Source organism: Aythya fuligula, chromosome 12 (assembly GCF_009819795.1).
Source record: "Aythya fuligula isolate bAytFul2 chromosome 12, bAytFul2.pri, whole genome shotgun sequence".
Taxonomy (NCBI): domain Eukaryota; kingdom Metazoa; phylum Chordata; class Aves; order Anseriformes; family Anatidae; genus Aythya; species Aythya fuligula.
In genome coordinates, this window is record NC_045570.1 from 14,729,977 (window position 1) to 14,754,712 (window position 24,736).

Genomic DNA, 24,736 nt, shown 5'->3' on the forward strand with positions numbered 1-24,736 from the left:
ACAGATGATGAATTTCTTGCAAAATCATGGTGAAAGAGAAATATTCTGAAAAATTCAAGTCACAGCTATAGGTATATGTTTTTGCAGCCTTTGTCAAATGGGGCCAATCAATGCCAAAATCAGATTTATACTCCAGGTGCCCTATTTTCATGTCTCCAAAATGCAAAGTACCTTATAAGGAAAAAAAAAAAAAAGGCTAAACAAACAAACAAAAAAATGACTAATGAGTTGTGTGGATAATTGCAGCAGAGAGATTACCCCAGATTGATTTTTCCTCAATGTGCTCTCTCATCTCTCTTGTTTATAAGCAATAATAAGCAATAATAAAAGCCACACTGAAAATGATAAATGATGTGGAGCGTATGGTTATAATAAATTTAATTTTCAGACTTTATTTCACTGCTTTATATTTACTCACTGTACAGGACATCTGTGGATTTCAATGTGTTTGGAATAGAAATTTCAAAATCTGTTACTTCTACATTGTAGTACATTGGTGACTTTATGAATGCAATGTGTGCACATGCAGGGAATATCTAATTTACTGGGCACGATCCTCTACTATTTTAAATCATTGCAGACTCATCAGAGTTGCATGCGTTGCCACCAGTTGAGGATCCAAACTTTCTAAAATATATGTCTCATTCTATAAATGGACAAAAAAAAATGCCAACTGAGCAAACATGTTATAACCCTTTATAAAATACTAATTTTGTTCACATGCATTACAGCCAACGGATCCACAGTTTTAACATCCGCTCACTCAATGGGCTCTGAACTCCCAAAGGAAATGTTAAGCTTTCAGGTAAAAACACAAACTACTTAAATAAAACCATAAAAAGTGTATAACAATTGAAGCTACTCAGTGGATGACAGTGTGATCTATACACTATACAATACCCTCTTAATAGGAAATACTTGGATTAATATATTCACAGTGGACCTCACTGTGCTGAGTGGACCTCAGCACCTATAGTATGGTCACAGTTTTTCATACAGCAAGACTTTGTATTTATCTGCATCCATATTAATATGAGATCAATGCAAAACAGTCAAATCACTCCATTTATTTTACTGAAGTGGTTAGCGGTAACAATCCTACATTTGAATTGAAGTTTCTCCTAAAAATTCTGAGTTGGTACAGTCAGGAGAGAACTCTCTGAAATGACACTTGACTTTCAAAGACACACAACGGACATTTAATGAGCGGAATAAGAAAACTTCAGGAAACGTCCTGTATGCATCATCCTGTCAGATAAGAACCTTCAATAATTGCCACAGGGAACCATTTTTTCTCCAGGACCAGAGCACAGTCTGAAAGCACTTCTTAACCTGTTATATAAACACTGATGATCAATAGATGAGATCCTAAATTTTCAAAATTGCACTAAATTACCTTACACCTTGACATAATGAATCATGTACCGTTTCCAAAGCCGCATGCTGCATGCTTATTGTTAGGATTGCCAGACAATAATTCTGAGAACATTTTTCTTCCACAAATCTCTGTATCACAGAGACCAAGTTCTATCGTTTTACACTTCATATTAGGTAGTCTCAAGGACATGAATATGAACAGATGATAAGAGTTTGTACCTGAAGCAGCTGTTTTCTAGCAGATAAGATGCATTTCATTAGACAGGAGTATGGAAATATACCAAAACGCTCCATAATATAAGAATCAATGGCAGTGGTGAAAAAAGAGAAAAAAAAAAACAACCAACCAAAAAAAGTATTTAAGAGGTTCCAAGTATAATCTCTTAAAGTGAATAAAACAAACAAGAAGGAGATTAAACTACTAAAGGAGATAATTCTTGAAAAATAAGCTTTGAGCCTGATTCTCTCCCTCATACTGATCGAAGGGCATTAAAAGTCTACTGAGCTCAGTGAAACTGCATTAGTGTGCCAGGAGGATGAAGCTATATACATTTTACATATTTGGTCCCATTGAAAGCATTGGCTCAGTTCCCATGGGCTTCACCAGTAGCTGGATTATTCTTTAATTCCTTGTTTCCCCTCAGACCTGTGAAAGGGTCACTCATGTAGACATTAGGTCATAGTATATACTGTAGAGCATATGTGTACAATGAAAATTAAATAGTCCTGATTCAGTCATGCAGAATCAGAAGGATTCATGCCTTGAGCAAACAGCAGAATATAGTAGCACTGCTTTTGAAGGATATTACACGCACAAATGTTGCTGTACAGAATAATGATCCTATGTCAGTGTTTTCTCTAAGCCTTGATTTCAGGTTTGTTCCACATTGAGAAGATATACTTCTATACCACCAGTGGTTAGTTAGAATCCAACCTGAGTTATGTTGGAAGTGAAAGTCAAAAACATGTAAAAAGTTGTGAAAAGGAATTAAAAGGTATCTGGAGAAAATGGGACAGTAAAAGCTATTTGTCTTCTTGAGATCTTAATTCAACAATTCAGAGAATAGCTGAAGCTCCACAGAAGACTACCAATTGTGCTTGAGAGATAGAAGTTAGGAAAATGACACTCTTATTACCATAGAAATCAAATGGAAATCCAATGGATATATCTACAGAAAAACTAAAACTGCCACACAGGTTGTTCATAACCAATACATCAAAAAATAAAAATACAATACAAGCTCCATGGGTGTCTATAGATGCTGTCTATATTCTAATAATTGCTCTCTGTGATCCATGGCTAGCTGATTTATATTAATTGATGCTGTGTTTCCATTCACTTACACGTTTATTTATAGAAGGAGTAGGTAAGACTCATGAAAAATAACTTACTTGTGTCCAGATTCATGAGCAATTGTAAAAGCCAGTCCAAGGCCTGTATCTTCATTAATGGTGCAACTACGATATTTGCTGCACATACCACTGATAGGTGCAAATCCTGAAAGAAGGAAATGGTAGAAGAGGTTGTTCTTCTACAGAATGCTAAGTACATACATCATCTACACTGTTCCTAATAAGCCACTCCTATTGTGTTGCATGAAGATGCAAGATGGCTATCTACTTCATCAGTTTTATCATCTAAGAATTAAAGCAGACTTTTATCTGACAATAAAGGGACTCCCGTATAAGAAGTTAATGCAAATCAAACCTAAACCTCCAAAATGCACTTTACTGGTACAGATTATTCTTTAAAATAAAGTAAAATAAAATAAAATAAAATAAAATAAAATAAAATAAAATAAAATAAAATAAATCAGAGTGGCTCAGAATTATTTCAAAATCTCAAATATTCCTTGAAGAGGTGACAATCCAGAAGGATGTTTTCAGAGAGCTTATCTGTCCACTTCTGCTGGGACAATAATACTGGAAATATTCTTTTTCTTCTAGGTAACTCAAAGAAATATATGTAATAATAATACAGATCTTTCCTGTTCAAGAAGTTTAACATTATATACAAAATTGGCCTTTGTTATTTGAAAACATTTCAGACTCTGTGAATCAAGATGCTGCATCCACGAGTTTCTCAGAATGTGTTTTCTTATCATACCTAAAGTATCACAAGGCTCGTTTTTCCAAGAGCAGATATCAAAACCCGTAAGCAAGATGGCATGGTCATGGCGCTTTCCATTCTTCCCAACCAGAGCAGATTGCCATTGACAAAAGCTGTTCAGTGACTGGTCTGCATGGTGGTTAATCAGTAATCCACCCTGTAGGTATTTCACAGACACAGAAAGAAGGTGCTTTCATCAAAACTTGAGAAAGGTGCTTGAAGGAAGAAGAGTTGGTTAGGGAAAAGAGAATTATTTTTGTTTGCATTTTTTCTATGTGAACTTATGCAATCCTGTATTTACTATTTGTGATGACCAATTCAGTTGATGAATTAATCTATTAGAATTATAGAATAAAACTGAAGCATTCACCAGACACAGATATTTTCAAAGTCAGCAGTTGAAATACAATAAATAGGGATTTGATTCCTGATAAAACTGAATACCAAAATATTTTTAACCTTGTGATTAAAATTTTTGGAGATTTTGGTGAAGGAAAAATATTATGCAAGTAAATTAACCCATCAAAAGTTTTTCTCATCAGGAAAGATTTTTTCTTCTTTTCTTTCAGGACCATTGCCAAAAGAATCAGCTCCATTCCGACCTTCTGTTACATGCTGTCTATGGTTTGGAACTTTTGTCTCTTTCTCTCTTCTGTTCATCCCACTGGAGAGCCTACTTCAAAACCTACAAGTAGATTTCTCATTCCAGCCTTCTCCAAGAAAATGTTGGAAACTGTTAAGTTTTATCTTATTGGATGCATTTCAAAGTTTCTAAAGAACATTTATATGAAAATGAAGGTTTTAGTATCAAAAGAAAAAAGGAAAAGCAGTGACATCTAGAAAAGAATTTTTGAGCTTTTTGTGATTTCAATCTTCTTCTCACACTTTATGTCATAAGAATGACAAAGACTTCTAATGAAAGTTCATGTACATAACAGAGGAATATCCAGTGTTCCCTGTGAACAGTATCAAATGAAGTACACACCATGAAAATCCTGATACAACTTACAGGCTCTTGTTCCAAAAGAAGAAGACTCACAACAATGATGTTTATGTCACTTCCAATTGTTCCATCTTTAAACAAACTGGAAACCTGTAGTGATTATTGAAAATGAAATATTATCTACATGTATTAAAAAATATTTTTTAAATAGACATATGTATTGAGTTATCACATCCACCTTCATTTTTCAATACAAGTTAATGGAATTATATATCTTTTAGGATTAATCCAAAAGAGCTTAACCCAGAATTATGCCCCAAACCACTCCACTTATTCAAAACACTTGAAAACTTGATTTCAGTGGGCTTTGTTCTGTCCTTGTTCTCGTAGATCAAGTGTAATCAGTGTTAAAGTTCAAGTTTTGAAGAAAAAATTAAAGGAGAACAAGGCCACAAAGGAAAATGTATTTCTAGTTATATTATTTTTCTCAAAATAAATTTGCTTTCTCAATTTTTTGTTTCAAGGAGTGACATCAGACTAAACAGATTAAGACTTGTGAAACTAAGTTTCAGTTTCAGCATACATGATTTCTTTGTACTATACAAGATATATTTTAAAATTTAACATTTGTAAATATTCTCCAAACATTTATATTTTTTTTACCCTACAGTAGTGTTGTCAGAGCTGTGATAATCCAAAAAAAAAAATCATTATAAATAGTTTTTTGGCCTAAGTAACACATTGTATGAGACTTGAAGAAGAGCTTGTCTATGTTGTGCCTGCCCTTTCTGGTATCACCATTTGTCTAATGAAAGATACTCTGACATAACAATATTTCACAGGGAAAACATACTTCAATGACATCAGATCTTACCATATTCATAACTGTTAAAATGTATGTTGTTACATTTTCCTTGCCGTGTTTCTCTAACATTTTTTTATCTGCCACAACAAGGGTTTCAACATTTAGACTTCCATTTTTCTGAATTTTAGCAGATGACCTTTTGAACCTAGCAGAAGTCCCATATTCATCTGAGCGAATGTATGTCTCTTCTGTGGGTGGCTTAGGTGCATCTAAAAAGGAAATAAAACTCAGTTTGGGGAAGGATTCAGATCACCCATGATCAGTTTCATCAGATACGGAAGTAACACAGGTTTAGAGCCATATTGTTTTTACAGCATATGATTTAATACTTATGAGTAGGAAGTTCTTGTATATTTATGAAACAAAAAAAAAAGATTAATTCTTCAGGGTAGGATGGCTATAGGGGGAGATGGAAATAGGAGAAAAAAAATGTATTCTGTAAGCAGTTCAAAATAAAGAATTAATCTAATAAATTGGTAGCATCTGTGGTAAAAAAAAAAAAAAAAAAAAAAAAGAATTTTTAACAGAATACCTACATATGTCCTGTCCTTTTGATAACATCTAGAAGTGTTTGGCATATGCTACTTACATAGCAGTTGATGAAAAAAAATCCTTTCCACAACAGACGTCCACCACCAGAAAGGAGATATACCATAAGTGTCCAGAAAGGAGACACACCACAATTAAGTTCTATTCAGTGGCAAATTTGCAACTGACATTGCTCCTGCTGGGAATGTATTTATTTAGCATAGGTAAATGTCAGGAAACAGCAATCAAGGCTTGACAACAGGATATGCGCATCCAGCCTGCACACACTAATGTTGGGGTGCACTTTTTCCCTCTGTGCTTGTATAGCTTGGTCAATGTCAAAGTCATGGCATGGTTTCCAATCCATTTCTTCAGAGACCGAAACGGGAAAGGAAATCTATATTCTACATCCTATAACTCTCCAATTGCTCATTGATTCTTTCACCTAAAGCTACGCTGCTTTGGCACTAAGAATTAACTCAAAGGCTACTTTTTAAGGCCATGCTAACTATTTGGATAACAGTACAGTTTGTTTGTTTGTTTGTTTGACATGGGATGTAACATGAGGCAAGTGAAGGAGCCTCAGGTAATTCAAAAAATCTTGCCTGTGCCTCATCAGAAAGTTAGTCCAATGACAGAGCATCTCAAGCTGGGAAATCAGGAATACCACAGAATGGACAACAGAAATCTGCTTTCAAGAATTAAGTCACGCTGAACTCTATTTAACATTGCAAGTGACTGTATTAGTAAGATTTGAAAACACCACTCATTATAAAAAATTATCCTTTACAAGTTCAGAGAACTCCTCTTCTGGAAGCACGTCAAAACATGAAGACCTGCCTCACCCAAAAGTAAAGCACTCAGTTCAGGGCACATCAGTTTCCATGTTTTGAAAGCAATATAACTTCAAGGCACTTGACTCATAAAAAATGGTGCTTATATTTACATGTCCTGTAGACTGATCCTCAAGCAGTGGAGTTTTGTTCTTGGATTATCTTCACTGCTACTTATAAAACCTATGCAGCAATATGTTTCAAGCATGATTTAATGACTACAGTCCAGTGAATTCTCATGATCTAAAAATATTAAGATTGTGAGGCAGAGTTTGAAAGATTAACCGACTTCTCTAGTGCTTACAGACTGACAACATAGGAAATTTCAAATGACGATGAGATGGACAAACTACATTTATGATCTTAGAAGTGGCAGCATGCTCATCCCTTTTTCTGTTCAGAAAACTTGGATTCATTCTTAAGTTAGGATAAATTAACTTGACTATAGGCAGTGTTAATAGCAGAGGACTGTCTTCTGTACCACTGCATACTCAATTCTTACACCTTTATTTATTCAATCTAAAGTTTTCTGTCTGAGGTGGCTGGACTGGATGTTGCTAAAAATTTCAAATTAATATGATTCCAGATCTCAGAACAAGACCAAGAAAAAAAAAATCAAAACAACAACAACAAATAAATAAATAAATAAATAAATAACATTTTCTTCTGCATCCCTTATTTGCCCCTACTCAACTAAATGATCACATGTGATTATATTTGCAGGATTCCATTGTATTTGGTGAACACAAGAGAGGTTTGTTTGATATATTAGCTAAGACTGGGTGTAGAACTAGGTTGTGTTTTTTTTTTAACTCCTCCTCCCTTTCAGAAGGTTGCAGGTATGTATAGCATGAGGTGAAAAAATGCAGGATGTGAAAAGAAAGAGTTGCATGGTTAAGATAATTAAAGGAAATCTTGTTTAATTGGATTTTAACAGTGCCTCTGACACCAAGTTCCTAAGTGATGATGGATAAATCACTTACACTAAACTCAGCACAGCTGGATGCTAACTGTATGTTCTTCATTTATCAGGAACCCAGCTCAAAAATCCAGCTAAAATCTCATGGCTCTAAGTGGAATCACTAAACATACCAATAAACATACACAATTACAGGAGTATATATTCTGATAAGTATGTTAAAGGAAAACTCAGCTTATTGATTTAGTATCCAGCAGCAATGGTTATTTTTGACATCTCCTGTGTCTCTGGAGTCCTGCTTCTAAGACAGGAATAATGATAATATCTTTTCAAATCCCAGGAGGTTTTGAAAATGCAATAACCAAAATGTGTTAATTTATTACAGGGACCAGCATTATGTAAAAACTAAACACATGAATAATTCTGAATTTGGACAAGCAGTCATGGGGGGTACAGCAAATAAGGAATAAGACCACAGTGGACAATGTAAATAAAATTAAATACTGCAGAGCAGAATAGCTAACTTAGCACCATTTTGTTTGCTTTGAAGCAGGCATCAGGAAAAACAGACAGGAGCGGGAGGGAGTATGTAATGAGGTAGCTTTGACCTGCATCAGAATGCAAATATTTACGGTTGGAATCACAGACTTCTGCATCTGGCATTTGAGGTCTAGCTTTCAAATCAGTGAGGACAAGGATTTTTGAAGAAGCAGTCACTTTTTAAAAAGCAGTTATCTGGCTTCAGATAGGCCTCAGCCTCAGCCATCTTTTCCACTACCTCCTTTCTCGTTCCTTCCTTTCTATTTGTTTTTCTCTGTCTTCCCTACATGCCTATTGGAAAAGGAACCTGCTCATTTTCTCACAACACAAGCAAGTTGGAAGAATGTAACTAGACTGACAATATTTTCAATACTGTGTGCAATCCTGGAGACCCTCCTTAAGCAACTCAACTTAGAAGCAGATCAGTTTGCAAAGAGAATCAACTGAAGACTGTAAGTACAGATATAGGGTCCAAGGGGGCTCTAAAATGTTCAGAAATTTGAAGGCCAAATGAAGGAGTCAGAATAGATCTTGGCAGGATACTATGCTCCAATATGTTTTTTAGGAGGTGGCTCCAAAATTTTATTTAAACAATTTACGTGGGAGGTTCTTTTTGAAAATCTCAGTTGCTGAAACTTTCATTATCAGATGGTGAGCTCTGAAAGATTTATTCTCTGTCCTCTCAGAAAGTAGTGATTTGGAAGGCTTCTCCTCCACCTTCAAGCCTAATTAATTCTATTTCCCCAGACTAACAGAGAACAGAGAACAGTTTAAGGACTTGGCAACCCTAACTATGCAAAAGCAGTGATTTAAAACAGAAAGGCTTATCAAAAACTATGGTGATGTCAAAAAAATCAGATAAGGGATCTTTTATAGTAGGTAAAGTAAATGAGAACTAAACAGTGATCTGATGGCTTAATAAAAAAAAAACAAACGATGACATCAATTTAAAGAATCATATTTCCCATATCTATTTCCCTTTATAGCCATACTATCCTTAATTATTATGTCTCCATCACATAGGTGACTATGAACTGCACCTAAGTATCACCATACAGTCTCTAAGAGGCACTATCTCAAACAAGGAGAGAAAGTTTCCTTACATACATTTCTTGCGACGTCCACAAAAATGTTGCTTTTGAAACCTTCCAGGGTGGTAACCATTCACTTGAGCATGATACTTGTGGGAAGTGTGAGTTCTGTGATGACCAAGAGAAAAGTATTTGGGATTGGACTCTACTGTGTACCGGTGCACCTTCTCTTCTGCTGTTCGTTTATATAATACATGAGGATGGTGTCCAGCAGGTGATGTGTAGTTGTGCTCCTGTGCTAGCTGCTGAGGTAACGGAGATATAAGGAACTCTATCTTCCGTGTCCTTATCAAACCCGAAAAAAAAAAAAAAAAAAAAAAAAAAAAAAGCAGAAATTAGAGGAAAGACCGTCGAAGTTCACAGCTGGAACATGCTAGCTCTTAAAGTGATCTCCCTCCAAAGCCTCTAGACAAACTGAAATGTACTCCTTTAAAATACATTTACTCAAGATTTAATCTAGATAGTCTTCCCAATTACATATGCATTGTTGCACTTTGAAGACAACCAGGTGTTATGTTTGGTAACACAGAGAACAAGCCTGCTGTACCCCACCACATTAGCATAGCACCTTCACACATTGTCGTGACTAATTTTGTAAGCAATAATAATCCAGACATAAGGTTACTCTAAGTAGAAACCTATGCACATTATGGTACAGCAGTGCAAAGTTAAAGCATCTAAAAATTTTAGTATCATCATTCAGTAATCAAGTCCCAGCAATCTAATCAACATAAAGCAGTTTATATTTTTTGCCCTCATACAAATGAAAACTGAACAGTGAAATCAAGTATCTTAATTATCTTCCTTTTTGGATCCCTAAAAGACAGAAGTGAGTATGGGAAAAGTATGCTGTATTTTTCACATAGTATCTATGCATAAAACTGCACATGTGATGAAGTGTTTCCAGGATCAGGGCCAGAGAAATGCGGGTGGCACTGAGGAAGTATTTCCATGCAGCTCATTAATCAGTTATGATTTTATTTCATTTCTCGGTTTTGTAAAACACGTTGTAATAAACACTCCTTTTTACCAAGTCAAAAACCACGAAGTTTCATCAGGTAATTCTGTTACATTATATACATAATACTAGATACAGATTTTTGTTTTGGATCAGTGGAGCTCTACCATGTGCCAATACCCTCCTGCCAAAACTGACATCCCATGAGATCTACATTTCTCTAATGCTTCAAAAAAATATGTGCAGACAAACAAATGTCAATTACAAACCATCTTATCCGACATCTTAAGTCCTCAAAGCTCATGATTCTACCACCTCTTTCCTCAAAAAGCATTCTTTGAAAACGTACATATTAGACAGGTATCACATATTCCCTTCTGAAACTGATGCTTTATTTTGCTTAAATTCCTGCATCTAGAATGCCAAGGATATTCAAAAGAGAGTAAATTTTAATGACTAATACAAGCACTGTATTTCTTAAGGATTTGTGAAATTTTCTGCACTTTCAGAACTGTTTCCCATAAGGAAAACTCAACAGAACACATAAAGAAAGTGAAAATAGATAGCTACATGTAAAATCTTCACAGCTTTCTAAACTAATGCTAAAATTGACTTTAAGTCCCGTTAAAAGATTTATCAGAGATATGGCGGTACTCCATAGTCTATAGTAAGACACTATGCCCTCTTCATGGAAATTCACTTCTGTCTTTCCAAATCGATAGTATCTTCACAGTACTCCCCAGTATAAGTATTTTTCATTGGGTTTTAATAGTAGTGCTCCTAAAATAGTACCATGATCTTCATTTTGACAAGAGATTACATATTATGAAATTAGATGATCAAATTGCTTCCTGAAAAATTATATGAACATTAAAATAGATGCTATTCTGATTAACAATTTACCCCCTCTCCTCTCTTCAACACAAATTCATAATTATCTTTGTCTGTATCTACTTAATCACAGAATCACGGAATTTCTAGGTTGGAAGAGACCTCAAGATCATCGAGTCCAACCTCCAACCTAACGCTAACAGTCCCCACTAAACCATATCCCTAAGCTCTACATCTAAACGTCTTTTGAAGACTTCCAGGGATGGTGACTCCACCACTTCCCTGGGCAGCCTGTTCCAGTGTCTAACAACCCTTTCAGTGAAGAAGTTCTTCCTAACATCTAACCTAAAACTCCCCTGGCTCAACTTTAGCCCATTCCCCCTCGTCCTGTCACCAGGCACGTGGGAGAACAGGCCAACCCCCACCTCGCTACAGCCTCCCTTGAGGTACCCATAGAGAGCGATAAGGTCGCCCCTGAGCCTCCTCTTCTCCAGGCTGAACAAGCCCAGCTCCCTCAGCCGCTCCTCGTAGGACTTGTTCTCCAGGCCCCTCACCAGCTTCGTCGCCCTTCTCTGGACCCACTCAAGCACCTCCATGTCCTTCTTGTAGCGAGGGGCCCAAAACTGAACACAGTACTCGAGGTGCGGCCTCACCAGAGCCGAGTACAGGGGGACAATCACCTCCCTAGTCCTGCTGGTCACACTGTTTCTGATACAAGCCAGGATGCTGTTGGCCTTCTTGGCCACCTGAGCACACTGCTGGCTCATATTCAGCCAACTATCCACCATCACTCCCAGGTCCTTCTCTGCCTGGCAGCTCTCCAACCATTCCTCTCCCAGCCTGTAGCTCTGCTTGGGGTTATTGCGCTCCAGGTGCAGGACCCGGCACTTGGCCTTGTTGAACTTCATGCAGTTAAATATTCTAAATATTTAATATTCTAAAGAAAAGTTAAAATTGCCCCTGATAAATAAGAGAGAGACAACATTGACAAGAATTTAACTTTCCTGCTTAATGCCATAAGTTGGCATATTTCAAATGTCAAATCGTATTTGGTAATGGCAAAGTACTTTCCTGTAGGGAAGAAGACTAATATTTTAATCCTTACGTTTTGTGTCATTAAACAGTTTAAAAGTGGTTCTGAGAGGCAGTCTTTATCTGCTAGAGGGCACTGATACCTGGTCACTGCCTTTTTTTTTTTTTTTTTTCTGATGTAAAACATAAATGTAGTAAATCTGGTTTTTATTTCCCCATTTTAAAGGTTTCCACATCTGAAATTATTCCTGTAGGATTAATTTTGTAAATGATTCAAACCATATGGAACAAAGAGTTTTCTACATTTTCCTGTAAGAAACTATCCCTGATGTACACCAACTTCTACCAAACGTAGCCCCAAATGTAATTTCTATATTTAACATTATAAGGGTAGGTTGAGAATTCTGGAAAAAAAAAAAAAAGAAAAAAAAAAAAAGGAAAAAAAAAAAGGCAGACTGAGTTGTGGACCCTGTACTGCATATTGCCGCACTACTTCATAGGCTGTAACTGACTTGAGTGCCTCACAAAGGTATTCACTTTTTTTTTTTTTTCCTCAGCAGAAATGAACCCAAATCTCCAATAAGACTTTTTTTCTTTGTGTTTTGCATCACACATGTCCTCCAAATTGAAAAATGTTGTGAGAACGAAAGATATCTTCTTTTGGTAACATCTACTTTTATGAAGTTGTCATGAAGAAAGGGGAAGTGCCACGGAGCAGCCTGGTTACTCACTAAATCACAGATCATTTTCCATTTCTTTCAGGTATGGGATGGTTTCAAGGATTCACATTAAAATAATCTCTTCAGTAATTCAAAAGTAATGCCAAGAATGCTGACCTGGCTTCTGACAGAAATGCACTCCTCTGGATTGGTGCTAAGTGGGCAATTGGGCAATAACAACCAGATGCTTTTCTTGCAGGTTCTTGAATTTTAGCCTTAGGTAAAGTAAAATGGTCTACGGCTATGGTCATGTTGTCTGGAAAATACGCCACCTGAGAAATCCCAGAGCACACAGGCAGGATACTAGCACAGAATCTTCTTTTCTAACCTCATACTGCCAAGGAATTCCAGCTCCTTGAAGAAGGCCAGGTTTTGGCTAGTCTGTACTCCTGGGCAGTGTAAGTGTTAAAAAAAAATAAAAATGTGTTCTTTGGAATTTTTCCTACAAATACACGAAACATCACTGTAATCTGCAACATGGTTCACCAGATCAAGTATTTCAGTAGATTAACAATTACTGTCAAAATTGTCATGGAAATTTTATGCATTAGGTTTTTGTATTGCCAGCATAGCTTTAAGTATACACGTGCTTATCCTTGAATCAGAACTCAGTAATACCTTTCCATTAATTTTGATGGGTTTGGGACCTGACAAAAAGAGGATTGGATAGGTCCAAACTCCATTTTTTTCTTCAGATTCTCTGCGATCATAACACTATGAGAGGAAGCAGGCTGATCAAATCTACCATTTTTAGTAAGCCTAAACAACACAGCATGAAAATGACCAGGGACTCCTATCTATTCCCTCTTCGCTCTCCCACTGTGGTTATCACTAACAATAGCTGTAACTGTGAGAACAGGGTGGAAAGGAAAACCCAAGAGACTGCTCAGTTGGAATTTGCTGTTCTTTTTTCTTCCCTCACAACACATATTTGCTCTTTCTGTAAGGGATATTCCATACCATTGGGAAGTAAATTGAAAGACATACGTTGATCTGTGTGGATAGCAAATAATTCTGAATCAGTAAATTAGAGGAACTTGCAGTTTGTTTGCAGACAAGTTGAGAAGAGATGAGAAGGCAACATTCCCCACACTCATTATTTGTTATGAAGCGTTTGCTTAGCTCTGGGCAAAAGGAATTTTCACACCGGAATACGTCTTTGTAAAATTCCTCGGTATCAGGGTGCTATCACCAAACTAAGGAACTTGTTCCATATTCTCAGTATAGTTCAAAAGGAGGAAGAATCTCAAAATGAAATTTAGACAAGGGAAATGATAATAAAATACCTGCTTCAAGATTTTTTTTTTTTTTGATAGATTATAAACTGAAGAATAGGAGGAATGCTTTAAAACATTGAAAGTTTATCTTAGCTATTCTAAACCAGGTAAATCTTCCATAATTTCAAATCCACATAAAATGGTTTTTAGAATCCAACTCTAACAAACCTGTTTCTATTATTTGCCTTTTGCTGAAACCACACAAAGGCTGCTCCCATTCGTCTCCCCCTGTGTTCTTAGATTCAGAGTGAACAATCTGGGAGCTTACTGGTTTGTAAATCTAATTCATTCTGATGTTTCAGCATCTCCAAAAAACAGACCCTCCATAAGGAACACAGCACTGACAGTGAGAGACATACCACACAGAGGATTTTTCAAAACTTGTATTTCTTGCCTACAACAAGAGAAAGAGGTTCTAAGATAATAAAGAAACCCTTGCTCTACACTGGAAGAGCTTCATGGCTGTGGGTTCTCTGTTTGCATACAAGACATTTTCATTAAATGCTAATAAAATTAAAGGCAACAGCTTGGCCACATGCATAATAAAGTTGCAGGAGTTTCATAATCCAGATGCAAAATACAAATAATGAGGTAAGAAGCCTAATGAAATGAAACTGATAATTAAAATCTATGAATGAATTAACTGCAACGTCGCTGCTAAAGAAAACTACTTAATAATGACTGACACAAAACTGAATTACAATTTGTACAGACGGGAATATCTCAGCTAAAACAAGTGCTAAAGAACATGTGCATGTACTGCCTAAGCAATACTTCTCATTTCCAGAATGCTTTATTCAATGTTATAAGTATATATATAAAATCGAGAGTGCTAGAAACATTCTGTCTAAACTGGTAGCAGCTAAAACCATGGCCAAAGAAGTTAATGATGTCTATACCATTAGGCGAGTGTGCATGTACTCAAAATGAAAAATCTCTCAAAAAGCAGAGTTAAATGTAGTTTCACACCCGTTAAAATGATTCCAAATATTCACACAAAGTTTTAAAAGACTTGACAAAAGGCCAACTGAAATTGGCATAAACCTTCCCACAGACATCAGTGGACACTGATCCAAGACTTCTGTTGTGTTATTAGCCAACTGTCCAGCACACAAGTCATTGATTCAAACATCTTAACGAGAATTACAGCACGTATCACAGGCACAAAGTACAGCTTTTAGTTCTACTTAAAATAAATAAAAACGTAAATGTAGAACTTCCTTGAAATTGATAGAATAAGAATAGATGACCTAAGAACAATAGTTGCTGGTTATTTAAAATTATCTGAGGTCCACAACCACAAGTTGCCTCTATATCTGGAATTCACTTTACAGTATTTTGGGACCATCACGTGTCACAGCATACTGGCGCTTTTCTCCTCTTCATAGTGAAAACTCATGAAATGAGCTTAGCTACAGTTCATTTTAATTAAAGCCAAACTCTTGTTTTCTGCCCTGATGTGATGCTAGGTTTCTGGTCCTTTAGCATCGCAAAAGACCATTCTCCACCTTGCTGGAGGAGGGCCTCCCCTAGCTCATATGTCCCACCTGTGAGAATTTTCTGCTAGACCATTTCCAGTTCTGGAATCATCAGCATCTTAGAAGCAGAAAGAGGGAGATGAGTCCCTTCCATCGGGTTTTATAGGGTTAGTGGTAGTCCCTTTATGAAGTATAGATATGCTCTTCATGTTTGAGACTAGCCCTCCATGCAGTCTGCATGTGGTCCAAGGCAGCTGGAGGCAAGCCAGCTGAGCAATGTAGCTGCTGAGAGACTGGGCTTATTAGCTCAAGCTCAGCATAATGTTTATGTGTCTACACGGTATTTTGTAACAGAGCTAGTTCTTGGCCAGCAGCTTGGAGAACAGCAATGGTGATTTCAGATCCATTTCAAATGCATGATCAGAGATGGCAGTCCCCCATGCATATACCAGCAGCCTGCTACAAAATTCCCTCAAGATGACAAAAAGTGCCAGCTGCTTAGAATGAGGTTTGGGTCTAGCCTTGAAAAGGGATATACAGTTTTCTCACACATGCCATGAATTTTTCTTTCCTCCAAAGCCAGGATATTCAACCAATACCAGTATAAGGCTGTTCAAAGCAATCCCACATCTTGTGGGCAGTCTAAATCAATGTTTCTTAAGAGAATGTGTAATGAGGAAGACTCACCTCTTCGGATAGGTTAAGGTGGTAGAATGAAAAATATGTAAGACTATAACCTTACTACAGTCATAAGCAAAACTATTTCCAAGAATTATAGCCAGCAGTATAGTACAGAGTGACCTGAAATAGTAGATACCTGATATCGCTAACTAACTTTTTGAGAGATGGGTTATTGAGCACCTCTCAGGTTAGGGTCAAAATGTCAATACTCTGGAAACTATAATCAAAATGAGCAAATTAAGATGTGAAATCAGGTAGAAAAAATACAAGCAACTTATCTGGCAAAGCAGAATGAAGGAGCTGAATTATGGGAAGTGTTGCAGAGGTGAAAGATATCTTTACCCATGGGAAGCAGCATGAGCAAACAGCCAAACCAATGGCAGTAAATCATGGTAATTAAAGAAGTTTGTTCCCTCTCTGCTATGACCTACAGCCCCTTTTCTGGGTGGTAGCTGCAAAGGCGACAGCTGTGGCAGCTAACAGAGCTGAAGTGTATTTTGCCTCCGTATTTTGTTTCTGTTCCCCTCAGAAGGGCATTTCATACAGATGCACCCATGTTACTGAAGCACTGGGTGAATTTAACAAGGTTCTGAGACACAGCAACAGGGACGCGATCCATGATTTTCCAACATAAAGTGACAGGTCTGCCCCCCTAAATCCATCCACAGGTTGTTAAATAAATCTCCAACTTTTAGAGTGCTAAGCACCCAGGAGCTCCCATTGAACTGAACATTGTCTCTGAACTGCAAGCATTTCCAGAGTGCTTTTATAACAATTTGGGAAAGAATATGTTCTGGGAAACTAGTGAGAATGGACTCTCATGAGGTTTCCAATAATACACATGTATTATTGAAGTCAGAGATCCCACGAGTAAAACTCAGAGCATTTTCATTTTTGATCCTGTCCCAAACCAGGCAGCACAAAGTCATGCGAACACACTAAACAAAAGAGAATTTAAGTTAACTAAACTATTCCCTAGCTTTTATGTTTGCCAAACAAATTCACCCATTCTTCAGAATAGCATCGAGTCTGTAGATGGGCAGTTACTGAGGACTATCCCAGAATCAGAAAGGTACAAATGTAATGTTTTATTGGTCTGAGGCCCTGGCTGATGTGGATAACCTCAGCAGACCTTTACTGATTTTCACCAGATTGCAATATCTGGCTCAGTACCACACCAAATGTTTAGGTTAAGTTAATGGACTTTATACATACTATTTTTATTATGAAAGAAGCATTAGAATCACTGGTTGTCTATTTCAATTTGAGAGCTCTCAGCTGATCACGTTTCTGTATGTTCTAAATGACCCACAAAATAACTGAGTTTATTCTGTTTTCTAATATATAGATTTCTTGCAAATGTAAAATGTTAGGAATTCTTAACAACATAACATTTTACTATCAGAGGATCTGACAGAAGGAGAGTAAGACATTTAAATTGCCAATCTGAATTAGTCATGAAAGACTACTCTGTTTGGCTGCTCTAAAGAATTGCTATGCAGAACATGCAGCAGTTATTAAAACGAGGTAACAAAATTGCATGTCTTTAATTATTCCTATATGAACAAAGACAACATTATATCTGAATAGTGCCTTTGTATTTCTGCAGTTGACTGAACTTGTTTAAAACATCTTTATGCAATCCTCTGTCAACAAATGGCAAATAAGGAAATACTCTTATTTGTTCCTCCATTGAAGGTAATAGAACCAGTCACATTGGTATTTAAATGTATTAAATTGGTATTTATTGCAGGGTAATGAGATATTCTAGAACTGACACAAATCTGATTGCTTTGCCAAAGATTAAATACTTGCTTATATATAACTGAGCTTCCTCATTTCTCATATTAAAAAAACAAAACAAAACAAAAAAACAGTAGGCATCATAAATGAACAGAAGAAAAGTACTAATGTAAAGTACAGCATTATGACACAAACTACAGTTTAAATTAAGTGTTTTGCCAAGTGCATTCAAGATCACTTCGTTAACGATTCCATCAGTATGGGCACTGACTGTTTGGCTCTTTGGCTTGTTACAATGGTTCTGGAAAGCAGTTAGCTAAAACAAGCTGCTTGAATTTAGGCTTGGTAGCTGTACAAGCAGTTGGGTATGGCCTGTTTAAGCAAATCCCTGCAACTGTAAGATAAAATCTAGATATTTTATTAGTTATGACAGCTCTGAAATCCATCACAATGCAAACAGGAAACAGCAGGATTGTTTTATGAATGCATTTATGCTTCACTTTTCCTAAAAAGAGGCAGCCCGTACTTGTCATGTGCCGTCTTACAGTTGATTAGTTACTTATGGTACACCAAGTGTAACAGGCCAACTGTCTTCAAAAGGTAGCTCAGTTAGTCCCCTAAACTAGCATCGCATGTAACAGAATTCGTTGCCTGCGAGAGGAGCCCTACCTTTAACTTTGAAGCATAGGAAGTGCAGCCCTCCCTGTCCTCCCATAAAAGCACCATTTATATTCCTCTTAAAGCTCTGAAATGTGACTTGGAGATATCTAGATCTTTAACAGACCTTTGGACAGGGCAGAAAGTTGCCCTGTGGATGGTCCACTATGAATTATTCATACTGCTCAAAGGACTAGGTGCAATGAAAAGGCACTGGGAAGATTCTTCTCCTCTGTATATAGCTAATGAATTTATGTTGATGAAATTCAGATGTACTAATATTCTACGGAAATGGCATGCCTTGTCAATCAATCTTCTGATCCTATAACTGATAAAAGCAAAACCAGTAAGACTATTTAGGTAATAATGACACCAAAAATGAACTGCTTAAAACAAAAGAACTGATGATAACAGATAACTAAAATCAGTACTTAGAGATTCTTTTCCATAGGATCTCAGCATTAGCAGATGTTTGCTTGTTTCTGATAAGGAACATTCCCTCCTATCACACATGCAGCTCCAAACATTGGAAGTCTTGAATCAGGCCTTGCACAATACTGTAAGTTACGAGATTTTTTTTTTAAATAATGCTTAAGGGCTTTGGTGTTTTATTTGCTTTCTGATTTCTTGAAACATTTTGGATTGAGTGTTTAACGTGTTTTTTTTACCCTTTATGATCATGTGTACTAGAGTCATATTTGGTCTATTTTTTTAGTGAAAACTCAGCTTTTCCTGTGATGATAGGACTTTGGCAGCTAGGCTTTTCAGAAGATTACAAATCATGAGTGAGAGTGGCAAACAAGTGTGAAAGGCTCCTTCAGACCTTTAAGACACCTTGTTGAAGTTGCAGCCAAGACAGAGAGACTAACCACGCTCAGACACCGCACAGGACTAGCTGATGGCAGACCCTTCACTCTGCTCAGAGTGGCTTACAATGATTGTGTCAAAGCCCCACAGGGAATGTTCTAGACAGTGGCAGTTCACTACACATATCTACTTTTCCCCACTGAAGATCCTCCAGATAAAAGCTTTAGCCTAGCAGAGCTGATGCAAATGAATTTGAGGGGGCAGAAGATCTGAGCCTGTCTGACCTGGGATAATTTGCATTCAAACAAAATAAATCCAGCTCTATTCCCATAGCAATTTTATTTTGCTATGAATAGCTCAGGCAGCTCCAATAGTGAGGAGCTCGGGTTACATCTGATTGCCAGCTGTATTGCTTACTAAGAAGTTAGGTCAGTGGTTCCCAACCTTTTAATTTTCCTTGTTGGAGTATACATTGCTATGGATTAGTTACATGAGAGAGTGGTCACAAAGAACTCTGTAGGGAGCAAAGTATCAGCTTTGCTGATATTCCACATCCACAGACATATACATATGTTGAAATATCTGTGTGGGAAGGGGAAAGGGAGTGGAACAAAAAAGCTTAGACCATTAAAGGGATGGAAACTAAGAAGCAAAGATGGCGCAAGAGTAAGATGTCAGGCTGGCGCCTGGGTTATCTGGATTAAACTCCCAGTTCTTCAGTCATTCAGCTTCTCCGTTCCTCAGTTTTCGCAGTTCTAAAGGCAGGCCAGTATACTCTACACTGCAGATGGTCAAAACAGACTTGTGAAGACTCACATTTGACTCCAGTTGGGTTGTTCTAAAATGCCTCTGTCTCCGTCACTACAAGCACATGGCCTTTCTCCCCCTGCAGCCCCAGCCTTGAGGATGCCACTCAGCAGCCTGAGCTCTCATCCACTGACCAGAGCATACAAGGTCATGGTAGCTGAGTACGTGCCACCTAGCAGGGCTCCACACTGGTAAGCACCCTGTTCAAAGACACATTGCTCAAATGTGGCTCTGCCCATGATCTGTCCCTCATCACGTCACTAGATGGACTTGTGCCATGTGTCCCCAGTCACAGGACTCACAGTGCGACACGATATGTGACCCTGAAATAATGTGGTCACATTCACTGGAGTCTGAGCAGGTCGGTAGGTTTGCTCATAACTAGGAATTCTCTTGCTGTAATTCTTTACACTTCACACATGCCTATAGATGAAGTGTGATTGCTTAGCATTGCTGCAAAAGGGGGAGCAGGATAGAATAAATTTCATCTTCTCTGCTTTTGCTGTAGTCATCTCTTCAAAACAGGTGTGTGTGAATCGTGTTTTCTTTCTAAAAAATGGCAGATCAGTAAAACTTTGAATGCAATTCATACCATTAAACCTGAAATACAGAGCAGTATCATTCCAACGATTTAAAATAAGACCTCACCGTTTTCTCAGGTTTTTCACATTAAGAATCCTGTACAATGACAACTCCATGTCAGATTTAGAGATATAGTATCCAATAGGTACAACTTTAGTGTCCTGGTCTTAATTTAGAATGAGCATTTGAATAAGGAGTTATTTGCTAAGATAAATGTTGTAACTGCATGCCGTCAAAAACTCTCATATTTGTGGGCACTGTTTATAGCCATGAAACCTGCCTTCATGGTATTACATTGCCAAGTATTCCGGGGGTCCAAAGATTTGTTTTCCCAATTGTAGTCAAAGGTAACAAGTTACCAAATGGTTGTGCCCAGATATACTGCCCTAATTTCTGTCCTCCTTCGAAACTGTGCATACATACACTCCTCCCTCCCACAAATTAGTCTATGTTTTGATTTTAAGGGAATGATGCACAAAGGTGAGCATGCCAACTGTCTTGCTGGTTTCACCACTGAAATGAAACACAGGAAGTCTGAGTGAATTTGGCCCTGTCTAGAAAGGTTTTTAATACAATTATAAATGAAAGTTTGATGAGAAATAATTTTCAGCATAATTTTCTAACTGCAGTAATCTCTGTAGTAGAAACAACTTTGACCTCATGTAAAAACCACCACAATTATGTCCTGGTTTGGTATCAAATACAATAGCATGCAGAAACTGTCCTCTTAAAATGGAAACAATATCACTACCTTAATATTGGTCCAAATTTTCAGCATAAAGTGAGCTAAATCCATTCCTCAATGCAATACATCAATTTACATCTGTTGACATCCTGCCTGCTGACAGGGTCAGAGTACAACATACAAGTCTAAACCAGTACTTGGGCTGTTAACACAACAGTTTCCAAGTATTCAGGTCTGTGTTTGACTTACTGCCTAGGCCTGCAGAGCTACAGCAGTCATGAAAGGTTACATTGATTTTACCATATGCAGATTTTAGTATAAGCCTATGAATTATGTGACTCTTTAGCAGGGATGCATCTTAATAAAAGCATGTAAGATGGTGTAGGAATATTTACAAATTTCTTTTCATTTATGAAATCAGCTCCAATAAGCACCTCTGAGAATCAGAGGACAAAAAAGAAGATGAGGAAAGGACACAAAGGATTCCATTTCTACAGAGTCCTTTAGAGATTCATCCAAAAAGGGAAGCCTTTGATTCTTGTGTCAGCAAGCATACATTTGTTGTGAATTTCAAGCAAGTGAATAGCATTTTTTCATCAAAGCATTTGTACAGTAGAGTGTTGTCAATGTAATACCTTCTAATATGGACCATGGAACCCGAAAGATCTACATAACCTTGTGATGATCTCTGAGACCTCAAGAAATGGTAAAAATAAAGTGTCAAAGGGAAGACTGTACTTGAAAGTGATGTTTTCTTCCATGAGATATTCTCTATATTAAACTGGTCCAAGAAATCTGGAAATCTATTGCCACAGGAGTTGTCACTTTATTAAGCACTATAGGCCTTCTAGTTGAATTACAAATGCAGTAAAGTCAAGGGAAATATAATTATATGTAATTTGTTGACAGCTTAACATGTTGCAAAGTTACAAAAAGATGGTAAAAAAAAATAATCAACAGAAGATTTAGCAGGGATAATTTCCTAGGCAGCCTGACCTTCTTTCTGCAATGAATCTACTGAACGGTAGGTTAAGCAAAGGTCAGGTTAAACATAGGTTAAGAAAAAAGCTCCAAGAAGAGGAATGTGCTGTCAGGGTCACAGAGGCTCTGGGACATCAAGGAAGTGTTTGAGAGTTACAGACACATCAGGCTAGTGTGTATTTCCCAGTCCCAGGGCCTGCATGTGCTCCCTGCTCCACCCTGGCAGCACAGAACACAAGACCTGAGGACTCTCTGTGGACTTTGGGCACAACCTGAGTGAAGTGCTGCATAGTTTAGCTACTGTTGTATCTTGAGCCCTTAGAAATCAGGATACACTTGGTGGGCTGAGAGGTGCTGCATGAGTCAAGTAAGTAGTGCATCAAAGCACACCAACTCCCATAAGGAAGAAATCACTTGTCTACAGCCATAGGCAGGAATTACGGAAGTGAACACGAAGAGTAAAAAATGTGTTCCCCTCATTCTGAGCCCCTCCGAACCTCAATGTTGATTGCACAGACCCTGATTTATCATTTTCACATTACAACTTCTCAGATATATCCTGTCCCTAGCCCCTGTCTCTCACCTTAGTGCATCCCTGACTTCTCCCCAGAATAATCTGGCTGCTCAGTGGTCACTTTCTTTGGCTAAAGGGCCTGCCAAAAGACCAGTGGCATGAAGGTAGTCACGTGCTATTCATGCCTACACATTTTCCTACATCAGAATATATTTGCTTTCAGGAGTAAAAGTGCAATCCTGCCATTTCTCTGTGTGGATTTGCCCAGCTTAATGTGTCATGCCTAAAGATGTGACTGTTCATGCATCTGGATCATCAGTCATTTACTCCACCTTTTCTACTTTCCAGGTGGTAACATAAACAGAGGAAAAGCCAGAAGGACCTCTTGTTGTGAAACATTTCCTCTCTTCACAGCATGTTACACTATACACTCCTCCCACAGCATAAAACCAGCAGTGTTAATGTTGTATGGAAGTAAATTAGTCACAAATAGCACCATAGGGAACTGAAATACTTTGAATGTATACCATATAATCAGGAAATGCCCGCCCTCTTCATCTGCCAGGAACAAGGAAATTGAAAGCTTTGTAATTTTAAACTGGCCATCAGTTGCTATGAATCAATCAACCATCTCGCTGCAGAGCTAGCATGCACAAGAAACGCTGTGAAGATAAGAGAGGGTTGAAACTACACTCCCCATCCTGTTGACATAGTTTCAGCCCAAGATTCCACATTTGCTCACTCCTACCCTGGACTCTTCTTTGTACACCTCTACTGAACTCCTCAAAAGTGCCAGAATGGGACACTGGACTTCCATGTTTTTTTCAAATTATTTATACTACTATCAATTCTTACAAATGTCATCAAACCTAAATGTATTTTTTTGCATAAGTAAATTGTATAAAATAATTTATGAATTCATAACAACTTCTTCCTTTAACAGTTTTAATATATAATGATAGAAGTCATGCAGGACTGATAAATGTCATGGTCATTTTTTGCAATTACTTTTCATTCATCCACTTACTATAAAAATCAAACATCGTCCTTCTTAAAATTGGAGTCCCTTCCTGGAAGAAACATGAAGGAGCTGATTAAAATTATAGTTACTATTTTGCTAGCACAATATTGCTATTGAATGGCAGAAAAGATAACAGCTCTAGAGAGCATTGCCTTGTGCAACTTTATGGAAATGAAAATACATTCATATTTACTGCATTGCACTGTCTTTAGTAAAATCAAGATTCACACTAGCACCTATTCAGCTCTTTGGTATAGACATGTATGTGTGTATACATCAATTTCTCTTCCTTTTTACTGAGTAGTAAAATGCAAAAAGTCAGGTCCAGAAGATAAACGGCCTTTAAAGGCATGTGGCACACTATGGATGCATTTTGGAGCACAGGGGCACCATTCAGAGCAGGTTAATGGCAAGTAGCAACACAGCCCCACAGGGAAATACTCCAAATCTTCTGTTAAACCCACTAGAAAAGTAGGCCTGTGGAGGCTGAGTATCCTTTGCGCCATACAAATGCTAGTTTGCAGAACACAGACCTTCATTCTGGGCAAAAAACATTTCTTTTGTTTTGTTTCTCACATTAGAGTGCATTCCTGACTTTCCCAAACTGAAATCTTTAAAATGATTAAATAAATCATGTGAACAGCCACAACATAAAAATATATTGTTCCTTCAGCCTCAAGCTGATTCTAACTATTTTAGTCTTGTGTTACTATTCTGTACACCAGAAAGCTACTTTTCAAGAAACGGTTGGAAAATT

At 37.4% G+C, this 24,736-nt stretch overlaps 1 protein-coding gene across 5 annotated transcripts in view; it reads right to left on the reverse strand.

Moving 5' to 3' along the window:
* Positions 1-24,736, reverse strand: part of ADAMTS18 (ADAM metallopeptidase with thrombospondin type 1 motif 18) — a 78,773-nt gene that overhangs the window by 40,421 nt on the left and 13,616 nt on the right. For 4 of the 5 annotated variants that reach the window (XM_032195436.1, XM_032195434.1, XM_032195435.1 and 1 more), the window contains exons 4-8: positions 9,223-9,505; positions 5,305-5,504; positions 4,497-4,580; positions 3,485-3,644; positions 2,770-2,875 (exon numbers count right to left, since the gene is read on the reverse strand). In XM_032195436.1, coding sequence (XP_032051327.1) covers positions 2,770-2,875; positions 3,485-3,644; positions 4,497-4,580; positions 5,305-5,504; positions 9,223-9,505 — 833 coding nt within the window. Of the gene's footprint in view, positions 1-2,769; positions 2,876-3,484; positions 3,645-4,496; positions 4,581-5,304; positions 5,505-9,218; positions 9,506-24,736 lie in introns of those variants that run through there. The other variant, XM_032195438.1, reaches the window with a different exon arrangement.